The 24,073-nt window shown below is 43.4% G+C and overlaps 1 protein-coding gene across 5 annotated transcripts in view; it reads left to right on the top strand.

Moving 5' to 3' along the window:
* DIXDC1 (DIX domain containing 1) overlaps positions 1 to 24,073 on the top strand; it is a 70,735-nt gene that overhangs the window by 10,157 nt on the left and 36,505 nt on the right. For 2 of the 5 annotated variants that reach the window (XM_043500972.1, XM_038380963.2), the window contains exons 4-5: positions 21,586 to 21,715; positions 22,645 to 22,770. In XM_043500972.1, the coding sequence (XP_043356907.1) occupies positions 21,586 to 21,715; positions 22,645 to 22,770 (256 nt within the window). Of the gene's footprint in view, positions 1 to 1,730; positions 1,992 to 21,585; positions 21,716 to 22,644; positions 22,771 to 24,073 lie in introns of those variants that run through there. The other 3 variants (XM_038380962.2, XM_038380965.2, XM_043500973.1) reach the window with 3 other exon arrangements.

The raw sequence follows: 24,073 nt of genomic DNA on the forward strand, positions 1-24,073 counted from the left end.
TCTGGACTCTGGGGTGAAAGCGCTAATAAAGGTGCTTCATCATTACCTAATATTAATACAGAAAGCCACACACTAAATTGTCCTTGGGACCATGAAAAATGGAAAATTCTTCTCAGTGAATTTGGTTTGTCATTATTTGAACAATATATTTTACAGATTAAATACTGTTGGGTGCCCCACATTTCCAAGCTGTTCAAGAAGATCATCTCTCTATGTTTTGTCATTTTTTAAAAAAAATCCGGAGCTGGGGGCTGCCTGCCTTCCCTGTAGCTGAAAAATATCTCTGGACTGTAGGGATTATGAACAGATCATATTTAATCTGCTATAAAACTCATAAACCAAATGTAAAAAAGTCAAAGACCACTTGAGACATCTGTCACCTTTCTATGCAGATGAGTGCTTTGCACTTGCATGCATTTGATTTTGCTTAACTACATTTCTGTCTCGTTTTTTGTCTTAAACTCAATTGATGCAGAGAGATGACCACAATATCCTCACTTGTTAATGCTCAGTTATCTGCTACAAATATGTATTTACTATATAGCACTTTTTGCATTAAAAAGTATATCATAAATAGGGCCTGGTCTTGAGATTAATAGACAAGAGTTTGATTATAATCTCTTTTGCAAAAGCTGAGAACATTATTTCTCAGCTGAGGTCACGTTTCTAACCCAGGAGGACCTTTTATCTAGTTCTTGCTTGAAAACCTAAAGACCCAATCTATTTTAAGAAGCCTGCTTTTTTATATTTGGGCAGGAAACAATAGTGTGTTTTAAATATATTGTCTTGCTCCGAAATGCATGGCCAAAACCATATGATGAAATCCTAATGAGCAGCTTGAGTTTCACTGGGCAGTTCTGGGATTGCTGCATATCTTTGCAGAAAGAGCCTGGATCTGCTAATCTTCTGGCCACACTGTAAGACTCTTCATTTTTCTTCTGGGCATTTGACAAGGGGGTGGGCTGTAGTTTGATAAGTGGCTCATTAATCACACACCAACCCTGCAATGCCTGTCAGGCATTGGGTGAAAGTAGAAAAGCCAAACTTTGCTGGAGCAACCCATTGTTTTATGGACCTAGCTAGACATCCATCTAGGTGGCACTCATTCAGGAGGCTACATCCTTTTTGGTATGTGCCCCTTGACAATGGTGATGGGTTGAAGTCTGATGGATTGGCTAGAGTTACGCTGTAATTTTTCTCTGGAGAGTTTCTTTGTGTAAAATTATTTTTTGGAAGTTGCTTCCCTTTTACCTCTTTACTTTATTTCACAGCACACAGAGCCCTGTTTTGGTGCTGTATAAATATAACTAATTATCCAAGGGCCTGGTTGGAGCTTCCTGTCCCTGTACTGGAGCTGGGTTTGCTGAGCGCTCTGCTTTTTCTCCATGGCTTCACAGCAACAATGAAAGTTACAGCTAGCAGCGGTTCCAGCCTTTTGTCTAACTTTTCTTTCTTAAGTAAGCCAGGAATCTGCTGTCTGCTAACCTCTACCCTGCCCGTTCTCCCCACCCACAAACAGCACAGGGAGAGCTGTGTTTGGTAGGTTTGAAAGTCTCTTGTACCAGCAGGCGCCATGTGAGACGCAGGGCCCAGGGCAGCTGGCTGGAAATAGGTTTCAGATGTTCACCCCCTGGTGCCTGGGCCTGCATCCTGTGAGCTGAGTCGTTTCTATAGGAACCGTGTGACATCTCGCCTGCTACTCCCTCAGTGGCTCCCTCATGAGCATGCTCAGTATGAGCCTTGACTTTGGCTCAAGTATCCTATTTGCAGTAACGGGCTGCACATATGAGACTATGAATAAGGTCCCCGATGAGCTCCAAGTCTTTGTCTTTGAAAGAAGGAGGAGGAGGAGGAGGAGGAGGTCGCGCCCTGAGCTGGAGGATCTGCTCTGTGTGCTCTGAGAACGTGGCCCTTTGGCGGGCTCGTGAAGAATGCTTGCCTGTTTGGCCAGGGGGAATTTACTGGATATTCTGCAAGAGGGCTTCTCAGAGGTAAATGCATGTCCCAGATCTCATACAGACCCTTACAGGGCAGTGCAGCTTTCTGTTATATAGCATCTCTCATAAAGCTGTGTCCCTCCCAGTGTTTCGCAGAACTAAATAAGAAACAGGGAGAGAGAAATTGTCTTGGAAAGGGAGAAAGAGATGCATACTGGGCAGCCCAGCTGGCATTCTGCAGATTTGCCGTAGTTTTGAAGAGTTTGTAGGTAATTAACTGCTGGTAGTTTCAGCGCAAAATGCTGCAGAAGCATTTACTCTGGGATCAAAGCGTAATATAAAGTGCAGCAAGGTCAGGAGGGAACAGTTACCCTTTAAAACTGGCTGCTCCTCTTATGCTCTCTAGGTCTCTGTATTTGAATTGCTGTTGGAAAGGCTGTACGTCTGTTTTAAGGGCATGCAGAATCACTGAGAGTGGGTGGCATGTTGTAGTCTGTGTGGTTTGTTTTTCATCACGTTTTGTAGGTTAAATAGCCAGGGATTGAAACTCAGCTTGGACATGAGGAAACTATCATTTTTAAAGTGTGTCTAAGTTCCTTGTTTTGATCGCAGGGAGCCAGGTGAGTTTTGAATCACTGGGTGAGACCTGCCAAGAAGTTATGAGATACAACTCCTGAGACTATATCGGGAAGTGGATAGTTTTATACCCCCCTTTTTTAGGATGCACAGAAAGTTAGTTTAAATGAACTTTGTCTAATTGCCATTTGCCTCTGTGTTGCCCTCTAAAAAATGCCACTGCTGGGCTGGTTCTGAGGGCAAAGTGTGCTGCACCATATAGACCACAGTAGGAAGGGATTTTCTGTCTGTAAAATGAGAAGGAAGGAGAATAGGGGGGTTGTGCTGGAATTAAGGATTTCCTGCTGTTTCCTTCCTCACATGGAAGTGATGATCTTGTTACATTTTATTCCTTCCTAGGTAGTGTGGCTTGTTTTGTTTGTATTTAGTGCTTCTTCATCCACTCCAAGGCCCATCATCACATGACTTTTCTTTGTCACCATTCTCACCACAAACACAGGTCCCTTCTGGGCTTAGTAAGCCCAGACAGAAAATGGGGGGAAAAGAAGGGTCTGAGACTTCAGCTTCATAGCAGGCAACATTTATCTCTTTTAATACTCTGCTGCATTTTGAAATCCCTCCTGCTTAACAGTATAAATACTCTTCCCCCTTCTCAATATAGCATTCCTGTACCAGGCCCTCCTGGGTGACCGGTACCAAAAACCCCAACCCTATATCAAACACATGCAGTTTTAGTACAATCCACTAGTCAGTGTGTGTTATCTCTTCTGTGCCCATTACAAAGGATGTCAGTCTGTTATAGCTCTGAGCTAGAGAGTCGGGTTCTTTAGCTTAAGCTGTAGAGACTCCTGCTTTCAGCGCTGTTCATTTCCTGGTGTCAGCCAAGATGGTGGCCATGAAACAAGTGTTCTCCATGTGGGAGCAGAAATCAGTCTCTTTGCAACGTCTGCTCCCACACAAATTGTCTGGTATCATCCAAGGGCTGTCCTGGTAGCCATGGGAAAAAAACAAAAACCCTTTCCTCTCCCAGTTTAATAGTAGCAACACCAATATTCCCACTTTGGTCTAGCCATGGGACAGAGAAACAAGATTGGGATTCCCCCTTAAATCCCCTTCATGGCAGCTGAGTTTACTAGGCTAGCCCATGCACTGCAAGTTAAACTAAAAGCAAGTTAGTAAAGTGGGACAGTATCATTATTCCCATTTTACAGCATGTCAGTTGTATAGCTGGGAGTGGAACTAAAAGTCCCTATTCCTTATCCTCTGCTCTGACCCACTAGACACACTCCCACTACTATACTTCCTTATACCTTAAAAGGGTTGTTTATATTCCTCCCACAGCTTTGACACAGTATCCCCCAATGTCTGTGCAGCCCTTATGTGTAGGCAAAGGTCGAGGTGACGGACGCCAACCCAGCATGCTGATGTCAGGAGCGCGAAGAGGGAGAAACTTCTCAGCAGAGTATAAAACCAGGTCCAAGCTAAAAAATCTTAGACCTGATTTCACACAATGGGCTAACCGTGGTACTAAAGGAGCCACTATATCAACTTAACTGTTGTTGTGCCTCTTGTAGCGCATCTCTCCCGTGCACTGGTGGCTGTTACTGGAATTATGTACCTTGCAGAACGTGGGCTCCATTTCCAAACCTGTGCATGGAAGATGAACACGCACATACACTAGGCACAAACACACAACTCACATGCACACCACTCACTGGTATGCATACAGATGCACGCACTGTACAGGCAGTCCTCCAGAGCAAGTGTGGTTCCAGCTTAAGCAGGAGTCAGTTTGCACATGGGAATTTGCATGTAGCCTGTAAACTGAGTTGGGTAGGTTCCCTTTGTTTCCTTCCCTCCCTATCCATCTTGCTGGCTACAGACCAGGCTCATTAACCCAGGAGAAAGGATTGAAATGTGCCATTATTGTCCCTTCTGCAGCTGGTGCCTGTTCTGTTTCACAGATTACCTGTCAGAAGGTGCTTTCTCAGTGACTAACATAATCCCTGATTGCTGAGGGGCCCTTCAAACGGCAATTCATGGCTGTTTCCCTTCCCATTTAAAGTCCCTAGGCCAAAAGAGGCTGCCAGTATGTCTTCTGGACACATCTAAAGCAGAGTGAGTTTTGTTTAACGTTCAAATGCAGAAAGCTCTCCCATGGGCATCATACAACTGTTCTTTTTTCATTAATGGAATATTCTACTGTGAAGGTGCTTCCCTGCTGTTTGTAAAGGCAGCTTTTGCTGCTTTGAAGCCATTAAATAATTCAGACCCACAGCTGGACGGCAACACGGGAATGCACGGTGGCTGTAAGTGGCAGGTTATAACATAGAGTATCCTAGAGGACAGGATCTACTTTGTAATGATGCAGTCCATGTGGTCTCAACTCAGCACCTCTCTCACTGAAGAATTGCACCTTATTTAGGACACGAGCACAGACTTCTGTCGGTTGTTTCAGACTGATGGGGAATTCAGAGCTTCATTAAACATGTCAGAAAAGGCACTGACAGCTCCAAGCAGTTAATGCTGCTGAAGTTCAACAATTATTCCCCTGTTCATACTTTCCTTTGGAAATAGGAGGATCATTTCCTTTGACAGACTCAGTAGGTGGCTGTTTATGAGCAATGTGTTGCCTAAAGTGGCTGTTTGCTCCTTCCAGGCTTGTGTTTGAAGAACGTGCATGGTCTTTCCATAGGGCTGACTCCTCCTTGGAGGATGAAACACTGAGGACTCTTCCAGGACCCCTGTGTGAATCTTTTCTGAATCAGAGTGCCACTGCCTGACAGCAGCAAGAGTCTCAGAATTGCCACTTAGTTGTGGGAAATAATAATAGTCCCTGCGCTGCAGGGTTTTAGCTGAGTGGTTGCTGTGATGGGAACTGCCTGACTTTTATGCATGTACAGTCTGTCTTATTGCATTAACAGGGTTTGTTATATCTATTTTTATATGTAGGTTCTTAAATAGTACCCATCTCTGTGAGATCCAAGTGCCAGTGAAAGAGCCTTTTTTTTAAGTTAGAGTAATTCTCTGGCATTGAAGAGTCTCTCTCCAATGTGGTTCTCTCAGCTCTTCTGTTCTTCTTGGTCCATGATAGATCTCTCTCTCTCTCAACTGTTGAGATCTTAGCAGAAAAAATCTACCATAGGTATCCCTTTGTAATGAATACTGTTTTTGGCTAATAGAATTCACCATGGAGAGCTGTTTTTTACTTTTTCCTATCTCCCTGCCTGTAGTAGCTCAGATCATTACTGTCACTCCTATCCCTGTATACTTGCTATGGGGCCGTGACTCTTGATATGTGGTGGCTCAACTAAGGGTGGATTTCAATGACTAGGCTATATGTGACTCCTTAGAGGCTTTGATATTTTCCACATAGTGGGCTTGATTCTGGTCTCACACCAGCTTTACTCTAGTGTAACTCCACTGACTTTGTAATTCCTGTTTTACGCTGTTGTAAGGAAGTGGAGAATCAGGTTCAAGATGCTTAAAGCTTATTCAGATCAAGAAAGGCAGGGAGATGAAAGAACTGCTAATGCCACATGGCCCTGCCAGGTTGCCCATCTGGTCTATGAGTTGCCAGGCAGCTGCTGCTTGGTAATTCTGCTGTACCACAAGTACCAAGCATCAGAAAACATAGCTGGGGTTTACCAGACGTTGATTTACACTGAGAGATTCTTTTCTTCTTACCAAGGTACTGTGATCCCTCAGTGCTTGGCCAAGTAGGGTTTCTGATCACTTTGACAGAGAAGCCCCTGTGCCTGGCCAGCAGCGAGGCTATTAACAGAGGAAAGATGCCTTGTGGTTAAGGTACAGGATTAGGAGTCAAGCAGCTAGGGTTCTAGTCCCAGCTCGGACAGACTCACTAAATGACCTTGGGCTAGATTATGCATTGATTCCTCAGCAGCAGCTTTGCCATCCTTTTGCAGGATATATTAATAATAATATTAACAGTTAAGTAATTATTGTTATTTCCATAAACCTTAAAGTGCTTTACAGAGAAAGGTAAAAATTGTCATTCCTGCTTTACTAATGCGAAACTGAGGCAGAAAGAGGCGACGTCACTTGCCCAAGTTTACAGTGAGTCACAGGCTAGGAATAAAATCTAGGTCTCTTGATTCCAAGTCCAGTGCCCTGTATATCAGATCATGCTGCCTCCTTGGCTACTTCCTATTCCTTGGAGGGTACACATTTTTGTCTTGACATAGCATCATCCCCAGCACTCTTCAGCCACATTGTGCCCAGCTTTTTCCCAAGGACACAAGGCTCCCGACTCCCTTTCTCCTACATTGTATGCAGAGCTGGCTGCTGTCTAACCCTGAATATAAAGGGACAATGTTCCTTTTCTTCCTTGAAGTTTTGAATAATGTTTCATCCAGATTTGATCTGACAAACTTTAAACTAGGTCTTTGATTTGTTTGAATTGGTGCAGTGGAACCATTTGAGATTCTGGGTGAAAGAAGCCTCTACTCCAAGATACCGGCAGCAACTATTTGATGATCTCTGACTGTTAAGGGCAAAGTCTGTTACATGTGGGCTTGAATGGAAACCTTATGTTTATTTAAAGAAAAAAGGCTTTGAAAAACCAGCCTGGAGAGGAGGCTGTGGCACTAAAACACCCTCTGCAAGGTGCCAGAAACTATTCTTGAGGCAACAGCTTGGGTAGGGAATGGTGTGTTGTATGGGGAGTTCAGCAGTCAATTTAAAATGAAAAAACTCTGGCATCTTGCCTTTTAGTGACTTTCCTTCTTGTTAAACTTCAGAGGTAATTATATCCTGCAGAAGTGCCAAGATGTATTTAACCAGATGGATGACCACTGTAGATTTCAAGCAAATAGCATCAATGCACAGAGCTGCCTGTCTAGGGATAGGGGATTTGGTCAGCACTTCCAGGGCCTTTAGAAACGATCTTAGGGGCTAAAGCTACGTGCGTAGGAAAATAGCACAATCAACAGGATCTGCCCATTGTGTTATAGAAGTGATCAGCAAAGTTCCCAGTTGGGGAAAGCAGGATCAGGTGCCACTTACAAAACAACCCACTGCAGGCAGGAATGGAGTGAAATTTCTGGTATCACAGCTACCATGTGTCTTGGTACGGTCTTTTACCAGATGTTGGGGAGGCAACCATTTGGGCAGAGTCAAAGGAAGACAGAGGTTGCTTACATTGAGGGAAACAAAGGAATTCACAGGGACATTTCTCCCACTTGTGTCCTGCAAAAGTTTAAATACCCTGTTAGTCTATAGGGATAAAAATGATTGATACTCAGATGTCTGTTACAGATCATTTCTTCTCTGCGGTCTCCTTACCTCGGCTTGGTTTCGTCGGAGGAGACTTAAGGGGAGTTGTTATTACATTGCAGCAAAATAACTGAAATGAAGTTGTGGTCAGTAGAGTGTGAGTGGTGGTGTTGGCTTCTGTGTCATGTGTGATAAAAAAAACTGTAATAAAAGTGGTCAAGGAGTTAAATGGGTTACAGTGAGTATTATGGATGGGAACCATGCTCCACTCCTCCCTTACTTCCTAGTTAGTGCCTGTTTCCCCCCAGTCTGTTATGTAGTTGAATAAAGCAGCTTGTTCCCAGACAGCAGAACTGTAAGTAGAGTTTGTTTCTTGTGCACTGAGCAGTCTCTTTACAAATAATAAACAGAAATACAAGTTTTTATTTATCTATAGCACCTTTTCCAAATGGATCCCAAAGTGCATCGCTGATTGTATAAAATATTTATATACATATGCACATGCAAGAATCATTTCACCCAGCACTGAAATGTAATCATCTCTAGGGTAGAACAGGATGGCTATTTAGAACATGGCTGTGCAAGAGTTTAGGATAGGAAGTGAAAAATTAAAGCTGGGGGGCAGATAAATGGAGGCAGAATATGAATATTTGAGGTAGAAATTGTTCAGGACACTGGCATTAAAACCCAATTCTTGCAAAAAAAAAATGGGTTGTAATAAATGATGACAAGTGTTCAAGAGCTGAGTTTTATATCTCAGGGGAAAGATGGCACATCCAACAGCACAACTAATGACAGTTTTAAGTATTAGCTCCCGGTCTGCTAAAGAATCAGAACTGAAGTAGGTAGCTGGCTTTGGGCAAGGTGCAATTTCATTTGATGCACAGTGGTGCAAAAGTGGTTAAATTGTGAATTTGACAGCCCCCTCTCCCTGGCTGTGAGCCACTTCATTGCTGCTTAGAAACAGACTAAAATATAGGGGAAATGTTCCAGCTATTTTTAAACGTACAGAACCTGTTGCTAAGCACTAGCTCTATGTACTCTCAGCTCAAGGTGTCGTGATTCCTATAGCAGCAACAGCCCAGAATGCAGGAAACTGAAGAGAGGGTCTGAATAGGATTTGTTCTCTAATTTATTGGCCTCATCACACTGCTCCTGATTCTCTCTTTTTCATCTCCTGGCCTAAATGTACAAGGTGTGTGTGTGTGGGCATGTAATAGGTTGTGGTGCAGCCTGCCTTGCTGTTGTGTAAGTTACAGCAGCCTCAGGACTCTAACTTACACTGAGTGCCCACAACTCCAGAGGGTACTGCATTTCAGTCACCCCGCATCTCCTTTCTCTGGCAGGCCCCTACCCCGAGGCTTGTTAGGGGAAGGTTGGTATAGAGCTATTCTACCAGCTCTGAGCCAAGTGGGGCCACATACACATGGGGGGGGAGTATTCCCTGGAGGTCAGTTTCACTGCTGTACAGCCCTTTATGGTTCTAGAGCAGCTGAGCCAAGAATTGGGCCCACAATGTTTGGGGTTTCTAACTGTATTCAGGTCCAAATTAAAGAATTTTGGCACCCTGTGCACTATGGAAATTAGGGGCTTCCCCTCCTTTCTTAAAGCACCCCACCGTTACATAGCCCATCCCAGAATGCCACTCTTTCACCACCCCATACACAGACCCTCAAATGCCCTGTCCCTCCAACCCCCCACACAGAGATCCCTGAATGCCCCCCCCCGATATACCCCAGCAACCCTCTACAAGCCCTCACTTATCCTGATATTCTAGTAGCCCTGACATACATCCCACTCACCGCAGCCCCACTTTTCGCAGCCCTCAGCATCCTGGACCCCAACCCCACCACCCCCAACAACCTCCATTCACCCACAGCCCTTCTACTCTTCACCCTCACCCACATAGCCCACCAGCAATTCACTTCCAGCTCCTTACCCACTGCCCCTGGGATCTTCCTGGGCACTCACCAGCATCCCCCTGGCTCAGCGCTCTGCTTCTGTGCTGGTTTAGGGTGGCTCCTCCTGATCCCGGCCACCCAGCTCTGCTCACTCCCATTGCACAACTTGCATTCATATAGCCGCATCAAGATAGAAGAGCAGCTGGGCCAAATTTGTGTGAGTTGCTGCGCCACTCAGTTTTGTTTTTGTTTTTGTTTCTGGGTAGTTAGGGGGCGCCCTGAGATAGGGGCTCTGTGCAAGTGCACCGAGTGCTCATTGATTAATCTGGGCCTGACTTTACCATAACAAAAATAGGGTCTGTAATTCCCAATTACTCTTCTTTGGCTCTAGAAATGATATTTCTGAAAATAACATATTTGAAAATTTGCCAACCGTCTCAGGCTCGCTGACTCCCTGAGCTGTACCCAGCACTGCTAAGACCTGAGTCTGCATGGACAGAAGAGAGAGTGTGGAGTTTGCAGCATCACTAATAAGTCCGTGTGGATTTAAGAAGCTCTTGAGTGACAGAAGGTGTTAAAATTACATTTCAGGCATGATTTTCTGATCAAAATATGAGTCTCCAAATGGTTAATTCTCAGAGCTCTGGAGGCTGAATGAAGAGGATTATTAGTCAGTGCCTTTGGGTATTATATGCTGCCATACGGGGGTTAGACCTGGAATGGGCAACAACTCCTTTGTTATCACATTGGCTCTGCCCCTTCTATTGGCTGGAGTCTGATTTTCTTGCGGGAAATATGGGGATACCCCCTTTGAAGCCCAAGAGGGACCTTGGTTGTGGCTGAAAGAAAGGAGAAAATGGGGAAATTTCTAAGAGAAATTGTTATAGACAAATGCCATGTTAGGTGGTTGGGAGCTCTGGAAATTCTTGCCCTTGTCTTCTTTTGGCTAATGTGTGAAATGCATTTTTAGCCCATCACCTCATCCTTCACGTACCTCTTGGAGCTTGAGTTGGCATTTGAAACTCTGCCAACAAGCTGCTCCCTCATAGACCAAACAATCTTCACAGGCCAGTAACTTATTCCCCTCCCTGGAGCAAATGGCAGCCTAGCTGGGATTCCAATGGTGGCTGTCATTCCCACCCAGCCATTACTGCCAGGACTTGAGCAAGTGATTTCAGAAGTAAAGATTCCAGCTCCTCTGTACTTGGAGCCAGACATACTGTTCTGCCAAACTAGGAGTTTTAAATGGAGGGTTAGAGATGTTACTGTGTGAGATCTGTATTTAGAAAGGTGAGTTTAGACAGCTGAGTTTAGAACTCTGCTTAGTGAATTACACACATCCTGACCACACAGAGCTGACTGGAATATCCCTTCAACAATTTGAGAGACCTGGTCAATGGCTTTCTACAGCTTTGGGCACATCCAGTCTAAAGTCTTTGGGCCAAATTCTTCTGTTGGTCATGGCCACATACCCCCAATAATTTCAGTAGGGCTACATGGTATAAAGGAGGGCAGAAGAGGACCCTGTGCTTCTATTTTTTAAAAAAATCCAGCTAATTAAACTGGGGACCATTGTTTGAGATTAGTTTACTGATCTGAAGCAACAATTTAGCTGAAGACCATACAAACTGGAAGGCAGGCATGAAAATCCTGTTGAATATTCCCAGTGTTCTATGTTCAGGCATAAAAAGGGAAGGAGCCAAGGCTAGGTCAACATTCAGGCTTTATTCCTTCCTCCACAGGTATTGTTTTCTCTCATCAAATCATTCCTGAAAGTAGAGTTCTGTAAATTCCTAGACATAATCATTCTAAAGCACCCCAATTGGGAAGCTATTATCATCACACTCGGGAAATAGTGTGGTATAAGGGATTGGCTAGGTCGCTTCTCCCAGTGGTTTGCAACTTTTGGGTCTTCAAAACTGGGCCAGAAATCTCATGGAGAACAGTTTTTGCAGTTCTGGCTAGAATTCCAGCAGAACCCCCAGATGATATTTCTCTCCATATCTCAGCAAGTCAGCTAAAAGCACTTCTCCAAACACTCCAGAATTTTAAAAATGCCCACGTTCAATTCCAAATATGGGTGATGGTTCAAGTAGTTCTTTTTGATTCTGACCTGCTTCACCACCCGCTTGGATGCTATGTCAAGATTTTTGATGCACCTTTGTTTTTTACAACTAATGTACTATCTCTGCCTTCTTATCTGTGCAAAATTTCACTAATGCCTCCTTTCCAGATAGTGCAGCCATGACTGAGAAATTCTATGTGCTTGGGACAGGCCTTATACTGAATAAGAAAGAATTTACACTGGCCCAAACGTTGTTTTGAAAGAAATTGAATGTCAAGCTTTGAAGTGAACGTTTTATGAATGAGCAGCCTTGGCTGTAACATACCCCACATAGACATTCTGGACTCAGTCAGGCCCACAGTGTCCTGGGTTTCATTACATGGAGGCCAGATCCAGGCTGCTCCAGTGTATTTGGCAGCCTGAATCAGACCCAGGCATCTCTTTCCAGGATGAATCATTTTATGCTGGTCTGGAGGGTAACATTGTTCTATTTGTTTATGGGGTTTTATTCTCTGCTTCTACAAAGACCTAGTCAAAACAAAACCAACAGAAACTCAAAGTGGAAGGTTTCAGAGATGCATTTGCATCCGATGAAGTGAGCTGTAGCTCACGAAAGCTTATGCTCAAATAAATTTGTTAGTCTCTAAGGTGCCACAAGTACTCCTTTTCTTTTTTCAAAGTGGAAGAACATGGGAGATTACAGAGATCTTCTAATTAAGATAATGTCAGAGAGCTTAGAAACCATGCAAGGCCTTAAACACATTATGTCCTGATGCAATTAGGCTGGCCTTTGAGCTTCATTGCTGCAGACACTTGGCTCAGTGCTCTGAACATCCAGGACACTGAATTACTTTAATACTGAAACCAGCCCCACAGCATGAGGGCAGTGGGCACAGAATGCTTCTTACTGATCTCGCTAGACTTGTTCTGTGAGCAGTATTCATAAGATGTAAAGGAAAAGCAGAGGAAAGACTGTGAGACCTGTTACCATCCTAGATTGAACCCCCAAGCCCAGCCATGGGGAGAGATTCAGACACTTGAGACCTTTTCTGTCACCAAATAAATTTGGAAATAAAGAAGCGCCTTTTCCCAGAAGCAGATGAAGATGGCAGTGAGAGTCCATGGGGAAGAGGTCGCAAGAAGTTCAGAACCCAAGAAAAGTCAGGGATTTGTTATATCAACTATGCTGTCTTCTGAAAGCAGAAGAGGCTAGATGAACTTCAAAACAAGCAGCCCCCAAACCTCTGAGAGAGTTTTGAAAGTTTCAAGGGAGTTATCCCTGTACTGTCCCATGCAAGTGGGACTCTAAAAAGGGGTAAAATAAAGGGCAGACTAGTACATGAAGGCACAGGAACCTGCCCTTAAAGCATGATGTTTTGTTTACTGCCAGGCAGACCTGGCTGACTCCCCACTGATACTGTGCTAGAAAGGAGAGGGAATTGAGCCCTAAGTGGCAGATGGTAAGTTACACTGGGCTGATGGGAATGCCTAGAGCAACTAAGGCTCATGGGAGATGTCACACTACAAGTGCTAGTTATTTCTCTTCTCTCTCAACTGGGGAAAGGGGCAAACCAACCAGTTAAGTGCCAGGTACAATCCTAATTCAGTACAAGCCCTATATAACTTATGTATTTCATTTTGAGACTGAGATGGGAGAAGCAGGAGAGGAATATTAATGCTGCTGATGCTGTTAATGCTTTCCTTCTTTCCACCGGCAGGCTGAGTCATGTGACATTGGAAAGAGATGGTGTTGGGTACTTTCCCCTTCTATGACCCACCCTCCTTTCCAGGATGTCCACACATTTTAGCATGGTGGTGATAAATATCCCTCTTTTACAGACAGGGAAAACAAAACGGACAGAGAGTAAGTGACATGCCCAAAGTCGCACATCATTTCTGTAACAAGGAATAGAACCTAGGAGTCTTGACTCCACAAGCTGGCACACTCTGTTCCTCATATGTATCTAAACTGTTTTATGTAAATATTAACACATAATGGGGCATGTGGTTTTTGAGAGAGCCACTTGCCTTTGGCATGTAATGAGGCGTAAGTTTGAAGTTCAGAAAGGAAGTAAACAACACATCTGTTGTGAGTTCTCCCTCACATGCCTTAGCTATTCCCACCAATCTCTTGTATCTTATCTACTCTTTACCTTCCTCTCCTTGTCACTGGTGACAAACAGTATCATCTGGATATCATCTTTGACTTCTTGCGCTCTCTTCCCCTGCACATCTAGCCCATATCCAAATCTTGCTGCTTCTTCCGTGATAATATGTCCATGATCCAGTTCTTTCTCTTTGCCTAGACACCTGAAACGCTTGTCCAAGTCCTCTTCATATCCCACCTTGATTACTGCAACCTTCTGTCTCCTGATTCCTTAGCACTCACACTGTCCTCCATCCCCACAGTCTACTGCGATCATTTTCCTTGCTTGTCTCTCTGATCTTGTCACTCCCTTCTTTGAATCCTTCTCGGAGCTCCTCCTGCTTCACTGCATCAAGTTCACGTTTCTGGTCCTCACTTTCAGGATCCTTCCCAGCTCTACTCCTTCCTGTTTGTTTGCCCATGGGTTCTACCATGTCAACCCTGCCATCTCCGCTCTGCTAGCAGTGCCTGCCTCATCCACCTCTTTATCAGCGTCTCATAAAACAGTCTCTGCACCTTCATCCACACTGCTACTTACACATGGAAGACCCTCCCTGAACCAGTCTATAAGGCTGCTCTACTGTCAGTTCTCTCTTCAAGACATACTTCTGCTGTGACTCTCCCAAAATATATCGGCCAGTTAATGACTGCTTGAGGGGCAGATGCGGATAGTTGACTCTTACTTCATCTATTTATAATGAAAAAAGCAAATACGTACACAATTATATATATTCTATTGTATTCCTCTCCCCTCACCCTTTGTATGTCACTTGTCTCCTTAATTATAAATTATATTGTCTTCCTGTGTGTTTCTACAGTGCCTAGCCCAATGGGGCCTGAATCTTGACTGCACTCTCCAGACTCTACTGCAACATAAGTATTAGATAATACTAATTAACCGTTAAGTGCCTCCAGTGCCTGAGAAGAGGCGCTCACCCTAAAGGGGTGTTTTTTGCACTGAAAAATGGTTATAGCTCCCTGTTACTGGAAGCAAAACAGTTCCTGGGGTGAGTAGTTCTGAGCCCTGCAAAAGCTGTCCCATCATCAGTTGGGTCTGAGCTACCTCCTCAGTCCTGGGTACTTTGTAATTAAAATAGCAAAACTGCTCACCTAGAAATATTGTACAGTTATGATCCTGCCCCTATCAGTGCTGTGCTCAATGGACAACTTTGAGAGTTCCCAGCTGTGATTCACCCGCAGAAGGAGCTATGTGTGTCTACGACAGCAGCTGGCCCCAGGGTCCATTCCTTCAAAGTCTGGCCCTGTCCTGAAAGATCTTTTAGGGACATCCATAGTGATCTGAATATAAGAGAAAAACACTGCCTGGGAGCTTCAGCAATCTGGGCCCCAGGCAGCTCCAGATAAGGCAGTTACTTTCCCATTCCCAGAGCTCAGGTAAAGCCGGCCCCCTTTTGGGACACAAAGCCGTGTTAATTTAAATAGGATTAATCTTAACCCCTTTGCAATCCTAATAATCTGTGCTCTGTATAGTAAATCTTTGGGCTGAGGGTGCTATGTTAGTCCTAAAAAAAAAATCCCCACTTCTGAGAGAAATTCAGATTGAGGTGTGGGACCAGAACCTATTCCTGCCCCACGGAGCCCAGGATATGGCTGGACCAAAACTCAGGTTAAACAGCCTGTTAGTGACAGAGATTGGGCAAGTTGTTGAGCAGCAACTGGTTCAAGGGTGAGTTCTTCAGGAAAAGAAGGAGGCTGGGGTGGCTAGACCAATAGCTGTTACCACTCAGAACACTTTGGGATGCAGCCATGAGCCAGACCTGATTATAAGACAGCAAGGGGAAGCTCCAGGGATTTGTTAAATCCTCTGTTGTTTGGAAGCATCTGTAGTTGGCAGGAGCCAGCAGCGTAATGGTGTCATAGGAGCCAGTGTAATAGACCCTGTGGGAGCTTCCTCTTCAACTCAAAGAGCAAAGTTTCAACATTAGAATAGGTTAGGGTCTGAGTAGCTGTCAGGGCTATGGGCCTGAGCGGGCAGGGAAGTATATGGGCTTCCCCAGTCCAGGCCTGGGGCCCCTCTTTCTGCCTCCTCTACCAGACTTGGAGCTTGTTTCCTTGTCCCTGGCCTGGGCTTCTCTCTCTGTCTGTTCTGCTCCCATGCTTAGGACACCTTAATATTATTTATTAGTATTGAAGTAGCACATACAGGGCCGCGGTCAGGATCAGGCCCCATTGTGATAGGTGCTGCACAAATACAAAGTAAAAGATGATCCCTGTCCCAGAATTCTTACAGTCTAATAAAGACATGACACCACAAGTGGATGTAACAAACAATCACAAGGTATGAGGAAGGGGGGATGAGGGAAACAGTAATGGCTGCTCTATTCTTTCCATCTTCTCTCTTTCCCACCAGGCATGGGTGTCTTTTGCTGCATCAATTACTCCTCTTTCAGGCTCATCAGTTCTTCTCACTCAGATTTGTGGTCTGTCAGGAGACACAACACAGAAAGTGAAGTATAGGAGGAATGGGGTAGAAAGATGTTTTAATATCACCTTGTGCCGCCTGGATTCTGAGCTGCTCTGGGGGCCAGAGGGGCCCCATTATAAATTTGAGCGGCCCCATAGGCAGCGCAGAACACTTTGACCACTCCCCATCCCATGCCCAACATGCCCCCATACTGGGACTGCAGGAAAACATTGTGGAGTAGAATGTACATTGGCCCTACACTGGTCCTGCACTTTGAGAATTCCTCTGGTGTGATATATGCCATCATGTGCCAGCAATGCCCCTCTGCCATGTACATGGGCCAAACGGACAGTCTCTACGCAAAAGAATAAATGGACACAAATCAAACGTCAAGAATTATAACATACAAAAACCAGTTGGAGAACACTTCAACCTCCCTGGACACTCAATTATAGACCTAAAAGTTGCAATTCTTCAACAAAAAAACTTCAAAAACAGACTCCAATGAGAAACAGCAGAACTGGAATTAATCTGCGAACTGGACACCATTAAATTAGGCTTGAATAAAGACTGAGAGTGGATGAGTTATTACACTAACTAAAAACTATTTCCTCATGCTAATTTCCCCCCTACTGTTACTCACATCTTCTTGTCAGCTGTTAGAAATGGTCCATCCTAATTATAACTACAAAAGTTTTTTTCTCCTGCTGATAATAGCTCACCTTAATCAATTGGTCTTGTTAGAGCTGGTATGGCAACCCCCATTTTTTCATGTTCTCTGTGTGTATATATATATATACATCTTCCTACTGTATTTTCCACTACATGCATCTGATGAAGGGGGCTTTAGTCCACGAAAGCTTTTGCTCAAATAAATTTGTTAGTCTCTAAAGTGCCACAAGTACTCCTCGTTCTTTCTCTGAGCTATTGTGGTTCCTTCATGCCACCAGAGCAATTTAAAGAAGCTGTATTTAGGTTCAAAATCTTGTCCAGTGTCTGCAGCCTTAAGTGCCTGAGAAATGCTGATCTAGGGCTGATGACCGTGTTGCAGAGACAGCCAGTTCTTGAGAAATGGAAGAAGCGAGGGTAAGAGAAGGGAGCCCTGCTTGCTGTTCAGCAAGCAAAAGGCTGAAGCAGAAGAGAGAACACCCTGACTCAAAGGATATTAATTTAAAGAAGTGTAACACAGGGAATTTTGACAGCATTGGCTTAATGAGGCTGCTAGACCCTGATGCCAACTATGCTAGTGAGATCTGTTGGGTGATTGTGATTCTCCAGAATAAAAGAATAGTGGATAATTTTTAGATCTTAAATATCCTTTGCACAGATGAAAACTATTAATTAGCACTATGGAAAAATCTTCCCTAGAGAGAGAGAGAGAGAGAGGCTGGGAAAAGGGACAGACTGCAGACTCCAGCTTCCCTTTTTTATTGCCCACGGCTGTATCCAGAGTTCAAATATTGTTACTAATCTTGGCTAATTATCCCAAGGTGAAACTTTTCAGTGTCTTTTGCAGGAATTTCCATACAGACCTAAAACAAGTAGGGGAAAATGTGGACCACTAAGGGAACAAGGAAACATGACTAGTTACATTCCCAGATAGGTTGAGTTCTATAAATAATCAGAAAGAGGAAGTAAAACATTACATTTGTGGGAAGAATTATAAAGCACACATTGTCTTTCCAGTAAGTACAGACATTTTTTATATTGAGTATCTTTTCATACCTAGTACATACCTGTATCACATTCTGAGAAATCTGCCTGTCAGCATTTCTAACAAGCTCATCACTATACAAACTGGACACTAACATTTTCAAAAGTAGCCACTGTCTTTTCTGCTAATTAAACTTAGTGTTATAGCGTTATGGATAGAATTATTTTCCAGAGAAAACTCTTTTTTTGTGATTGCCAGTTGATACATGATGCTAACAGAAGCTTACCAAACAAATTCCTGAGCAGTTAACACCTGGAAGAACCTCAGACAGACAAGGAGACTCCAAATTATCCCCAACCTGTTTTTCAGATGTTTGGTAAAGAAGAATGCAGAGAGAATGTCAAAGTTGTGCAGTAAATTTCATGACCTGTTCCCGATTTTGGAACAAGTGTAACTCTTTGTACCTTCAAGAACTGAATGGAGAAAAATACAGAAGTCGGATCTGATCTCATTGAGAAATATGGTGCAGGAAGTGTTTCTTTTGTCCTGAAGGATGAAATCTGCTGTGTAAAAATGCTTGTTTCTATTTGCAGAATACATCCTCACAAAATTTGCTCTCCTTTTTTCATTTACTAAAATATGGACACGTGGAGTTCTTTGTCTGGAATAAGGGCTTTTGGTTTTGTCCCTTAGTGCATTTAACACCACTCTACAATTTTTAGGTCATTAAACTTTTATGTCTATTTTTTTCTTGGGAAATTCATTCACCTGTTCATCTCAGCTGCCAGAAATAACAGGCTGCCGCTTGGGCTTTTAGCTTTGCAGAAATCAGAGTATCTCTGGAGTCCTGCACTAAACTAATTAGCTGGTAGAGTTTTCTTGACACATAATAAGCTATGGATGAACAAACCAACAGTCTGAACTGCACCAGGAAAATCTGATGCTCTGAATGGGGAAAAAATACTAAACATGCTAATTAAATGAAAGTCTGCAGTATTGTAGCAGTAACGACTTGCTACTTGTTAACTGCTGGAATTAGCCTACCTTGCTTGTCACCATGAAAGGTTTTCCTCCTTTCCCCCCCCTGCTGCTGGTGATGGCTTATCTTAAGTGATCACTCTCCTTATAGTGTGTATGATAAACCCATTGTTTCATGTTCTCTGTGTGTGTATATAAATCTCTCCTCTGTTTTTTCCACCAAATGCATCCGATGAAGTGAGCTGTAGCTCACGAAAGCTTATGCTCTAATAAATTTGTTAGTCTCTAAGGTGCCACAAGTACTCCTTTTCTTTTTGCGAATACAGACTAACACGGCTGCTACTCTGAAAAAAGTAACGACTGTGAAATCCTTCCCTTTGTAATAGCGACATCACTATTGCACAGCCACAAAAAGTTGTCTTTTTGGAGAGGATTATTTAAAGTGTAAATTTTACAGGGCTTTAAAAGTGATTTTCTAATTACGATACTAATTACTGCATACCAGTAAAAATGCCTACCCAAAAATAGTGATTTTTATTTTGTGTGCAAAGAATGGGAGAAAACAAAGGGAAAAGTATTAAATTGTTAATCATAAGGCTGTATTTTTATATAACTTATTTCCTTTGTGTGAAAAAGGAGTTACTTACAGGGAAAAGACCCACAGAATCTAATAGAATATGGCAACCTTTCTATAGTATTTTGGACCATCCTATAGAATTTAGTAGAGATTTTTACCCCTAAGGTAGATTCCTATAGAATGGTTAATAAAAAAATGTGTAAAAAGGAGATCATTCTCTTTCAGTTTATAGGTTTTTGAAATAGTTTCTATGTAACCCTGTTCAATCTCTATGGAACCATATTGAATTGTATAGGACTTTTCCATAAGGATGCTGTAGCTGTTTCAGAGGGTAACAGATGGCTCTGTAAATAAACATCTCTCTCTTCCACTGATAATTACTTGAATAAATTAAAGCTTCACTGAATCTTTGTGTAATAGAAGGTTTGAGTTCTGGTCTGTCCTTGAAATTAAATTGTGTTATGTGGCTGGATCCTGGTGTAAAGTCACAGGCCCCTCACTTCTTGGGCCCAGGTGCTTCTATCTAACTTAGGTCACATAGGAACTCAACTCCTCCTTGCACTTTAGCAGGGCTAGTTCTTACTATTGACCTGAAAACCAATGTGGGATCATCCTCTTGTACCTATTGTATGAGTGGACTATGCTTGTTGTATTTATGCTTCATGGTTCGTGTTCCTGTTCAGTGGAAGCCGGTGATATTTTCAACTGGGCAGGCGAAATTGATAGCTATTGGTACTTTCAGAACTAATTTACACTACATGAGTTAGAGCACTGACTATACTGGACTCTAAGCAGGGGAGACAAAATCCACTCCAGCAAGCCTGAATTAGTCTCATGTGTCTCCCAAAGTCTAGACTTCCCACTCAGCACTACCACTTTTGTTTTTTACAACAAATTGAGCAACCGCCCAAGTGTGCCTCTCACACCATGCTCCAAACTTATCTGCTGAGTGAGCAGAACCAATTGAACATAAGTGTCCGGGCACCTTTCTGAGCAGACAGACTGAGCTGTGTTGTGTTTAAAGTTGGATTTTCCTTGTCAGGATGATTACAAGTGATTTTGTTATTAGAATATGACTTTGTGGCAGGGTGTAGAAGCATAAATGATGACTGATATTGCTGAGATAATGTGGAATGGAGACTTAAAACCCGCCGCAGCTGCAGAATAATGGGAAGCTTAGTGAAAAGGGAGGTAATCCCATAAAGGGATAAATCTGATTACACTCCACGTGCTGCACAAGCCCTTGTCCCAAAGGAATTCCAGTTTCACCAGGGCTTCTACTAGCCACTAACATCTCATGTAAAGTATAGGAATGAAAAAGTGAACCCCTTACACATGCACATGGGACTGCTTTTGCATATCAGCCCCTGACACCAGATGACTACTTAGGTGGCTCAAAAACCTGGTTCTCCATTATCTGTTGCCTCCTGCTGTCAGTTACACCTGTGCAAAGACAATGTAAAAGACTACCCAGTTAGAGTGGTAGTGTTCTTCACACAGTTTGTGCTTTCTTGCACTGATGTAAATGATGACTACAAGGTGCCAAGGGTGTGGAAAGTTGAGCCCAAGAATGTCAGGACCATATACCAAAGTGAAATTGGCCCATTATCAAATCCAATAATTTCGTTAACAATTAGTGTAATTCACTGCAAATTACACTGGTTATTTTAACTGTCAACTAAGCTATATTTCTTTATTTTTTAAATATCTGAAAGTAAGTAATTTTTGTTTTTTAACATTTTATAAGTGAATTAATGCTGGGAATAAAAGTGAGGGACTGGCAGTGGTTGCTTTGAACCAGATATACTGCAGCCTCAGGCAGGTTCAATGCAAGCTTCCTTCTAAGCTGTGCTGATGCCTCTTGGTCCTGACCTGCAGTTCTTCCTGCTGTTCCAGTTCTGGGTTGTACCGAGTTACTCCAAACAGAACGCTGGTTTTGTTTTGTGAACCAGTGTCATGTAGGTGGTAGGATGAAACCTATTTGTACTTGTGATCTAAGCGAACATATGGTTGAGTGAAAGGTAAGAGATGTGCAACTACTTCCTAAAACAACAGCGACTTGCAAAATTTTGTTTTCTTTTCTGTTTACAGCAGCAACTACAGGCGTACGTGGCCTGGGTGAATTCCCAGCTGAAGAAGAAGCCAGTAATAAAGCCAGTGCAAGACCTGAGGCAGGATCTCCGAGATGGGGTCATCCTGGCCACTCTCATTGAAATTGTAGGTCAGTAACACCAAGTGGCACTATTGCTCCTGTTGGGGCCATGGGGTGTTGCGTGGAGGAAGTTCGTCTTGGTGGTGCCCTGCTAGTGGAATGTTTGCAACTGTGTGAGGCTGGCCAGCAGGCCTCGCAGTATCGGAGCAGGGTGGTCATTTTAAGAGGAAGGAAAATTGTGGATCATAAAAGCCAATCTTCCACTGAAGTTCTTATGTGTTAGCTCAGTATCATTTGCTACCTTTGGCTAGTGGCCAAGTTCCAGGCCCTTTGAGAACTGCATTCACTTTGTCACCTGACACATGCCAAAACCCGCTAGCGTGGCCACGATAACTGCCACAAGAGGAGCTGAGCTGTTTTAAGGGGGCCATGAAAGGATTTCCCATATCGATGAATGGCATCAGAGACCCATAGGGGTGTATGGGCTAAGGTGGGACTAGTATGTGGCTTATTAACTTCATTTGTATGTATGACCCGAGTCTCATTGTTCTGTATCTCTGCCTAATGTGGACAGCCCTGCCTGGAGTTTACTTGTATGTGTTAATGGATGAGATTCCTGTCGGTCTTTGCTAAGACACAAATATTTACAAGAAAGAAATAATAAGAATGAGCAGAAATAGTTCTAGAAGCTGATGCAGTCCCTTGCTGAGACTATGCTATGCAGTACCGTGTATCTGCATAGAAGGGACATGTGCTGACTCAAGAAGATACAAGGAATAATGAATTATCCACAGAAAGCACCTTCACAGACAGTGCTATGGATTTATTTTGCCATTAGACGTCTCATGAGCAGGGAGAAGTCACACATATGGTTCCCTTACTCTTCCCAACATAACAGCTGCTGAATCCTACATTCCTTGCACCTATAACCATTCCAGTGCCAGTCAGCACCAAGCAGGTCCTTTCCTTTCTATAATTAGGCTGTTTGATTTTCCCAGCTGGTGAGAAGCTGAATGGCATCGAGGTCAGTCCCACCAGCCAGCAGGAAATGAGAGATAATGTAGAGAAAGTCTTGCAATTCGTGGCATCAAAAAAGATCCGTATGCACCAAACTTCAGCGAAAGGTAAGTGCTCCCCGTTGACAGCGTCACCATGATCCTTAGCTATATATGTGAGAACTGGATCCTTTGTTGTTTTGTGTCCTACAGATAATTTATTTCAAGGCCAGTTTCTCTTGTTGCTACAGCCCAGTAACATGTTTAGTTTTCGGTTGAATGGCACTAAATTCTTGGTTGCTTTGGTAACAGTAGCAAACAGCAGCAGCTAGCAGTCCAGGGCAAGAAATACATAATAGTATTCGCAAAAAGCAAAGGAGTACTTGTGGCACCTTAGAGACTAACAAATTTATTTGAGCATAAGCTTTCGTGAGCTACAGCTCACTTCATCGGAATGCATCCGATGAAGTGAGCTGTAGTTCATGAAAGCTTATGCTCAAAGCTTGTTAGTCTCTAAGGTGCCACAAGTACTCCTTTGCTTTTTGCGAATACAGACTAACACGGCTGCTACTCTGAAACAGGACTTTGTTGAGCTTTGTGTAAGGGCTCTGAGGTTATGAAGCAATCAGAGGAATGTAAGGCTGGAAGGGACCTCGAGGTCATTTAGTCCATCCCCCCAGATTGAGGCAGGATTAACATATCAAAGCTACTGTGCAGAGTGAGATATGGGCGCAGGACTCTGGGACACAGGAACCCCTGAGTTCTAATCATAGCTCTGACACTGACTTGCTCTGTGACTTTGGGCAAGTCATTTCCCCTCTCTGTCTCAGAGCCTCTGTGAGTGACATAAATTAATTACCTTTATGATCTATTTTAACAGAATGTTTATTTTGACCCCATACGATCCTCCAAAAGTAAAAATTAACCACACTTCAGGCATCCAGTCCCTCCCCAAAAGTCTGGGGCCGGGATTTTCAAAGTTGCCTACAGGATTTGGATGCCCAGTTCCCATTAGGCTTAATGGCCACTGCGTGTCCAAATCCATTGGGTGGCTTAGAAAAATCCCTCTACCCCCCAGAAAAAGAATGGATGATCTTTGGAGTGAGCCCTGAAGGTCATCAAATTTGGTCTGTTTTGTACACTGAGGGAAAGTGCATAGTGATGAGGATTGATTAGTTAATGATTACTAGATGTTGTTGTTGCAGAAATCCATCCTTGCTCAGCGCCCTCCTCTTTCCTATTAAAAATGTGAATGCAAATTCCATGGGCCAGTTGGAGTCATCACTGGTACAGTGGTGATTTCAGTGACTGTGACGCCTTTGTAGTGATCCTTCAGTAACACTGTCAAACATAGGCTGGACTATTTGTTGAAAATAATCCCATACAGAAGTCCCAAATGTGCCCAGAGCAGTTAAAATTCTGTCCTGTAGGT

This window comes from Dermochelys coriacea, chromosome 22, assembly GCF_009764565.3.
Source record: "Dermochelys coriacea isolate rDerCor1 chromosome 22, rDerCor1.pri.v4, whole genome shotgun sequence".
NCBI classification, from domain to species: domain Eukaryota; kingdom Metazoa; phylum Chordata; order Testudines; family Dermochelyidae; genus Dermochelys; species Dermochelys coriacea.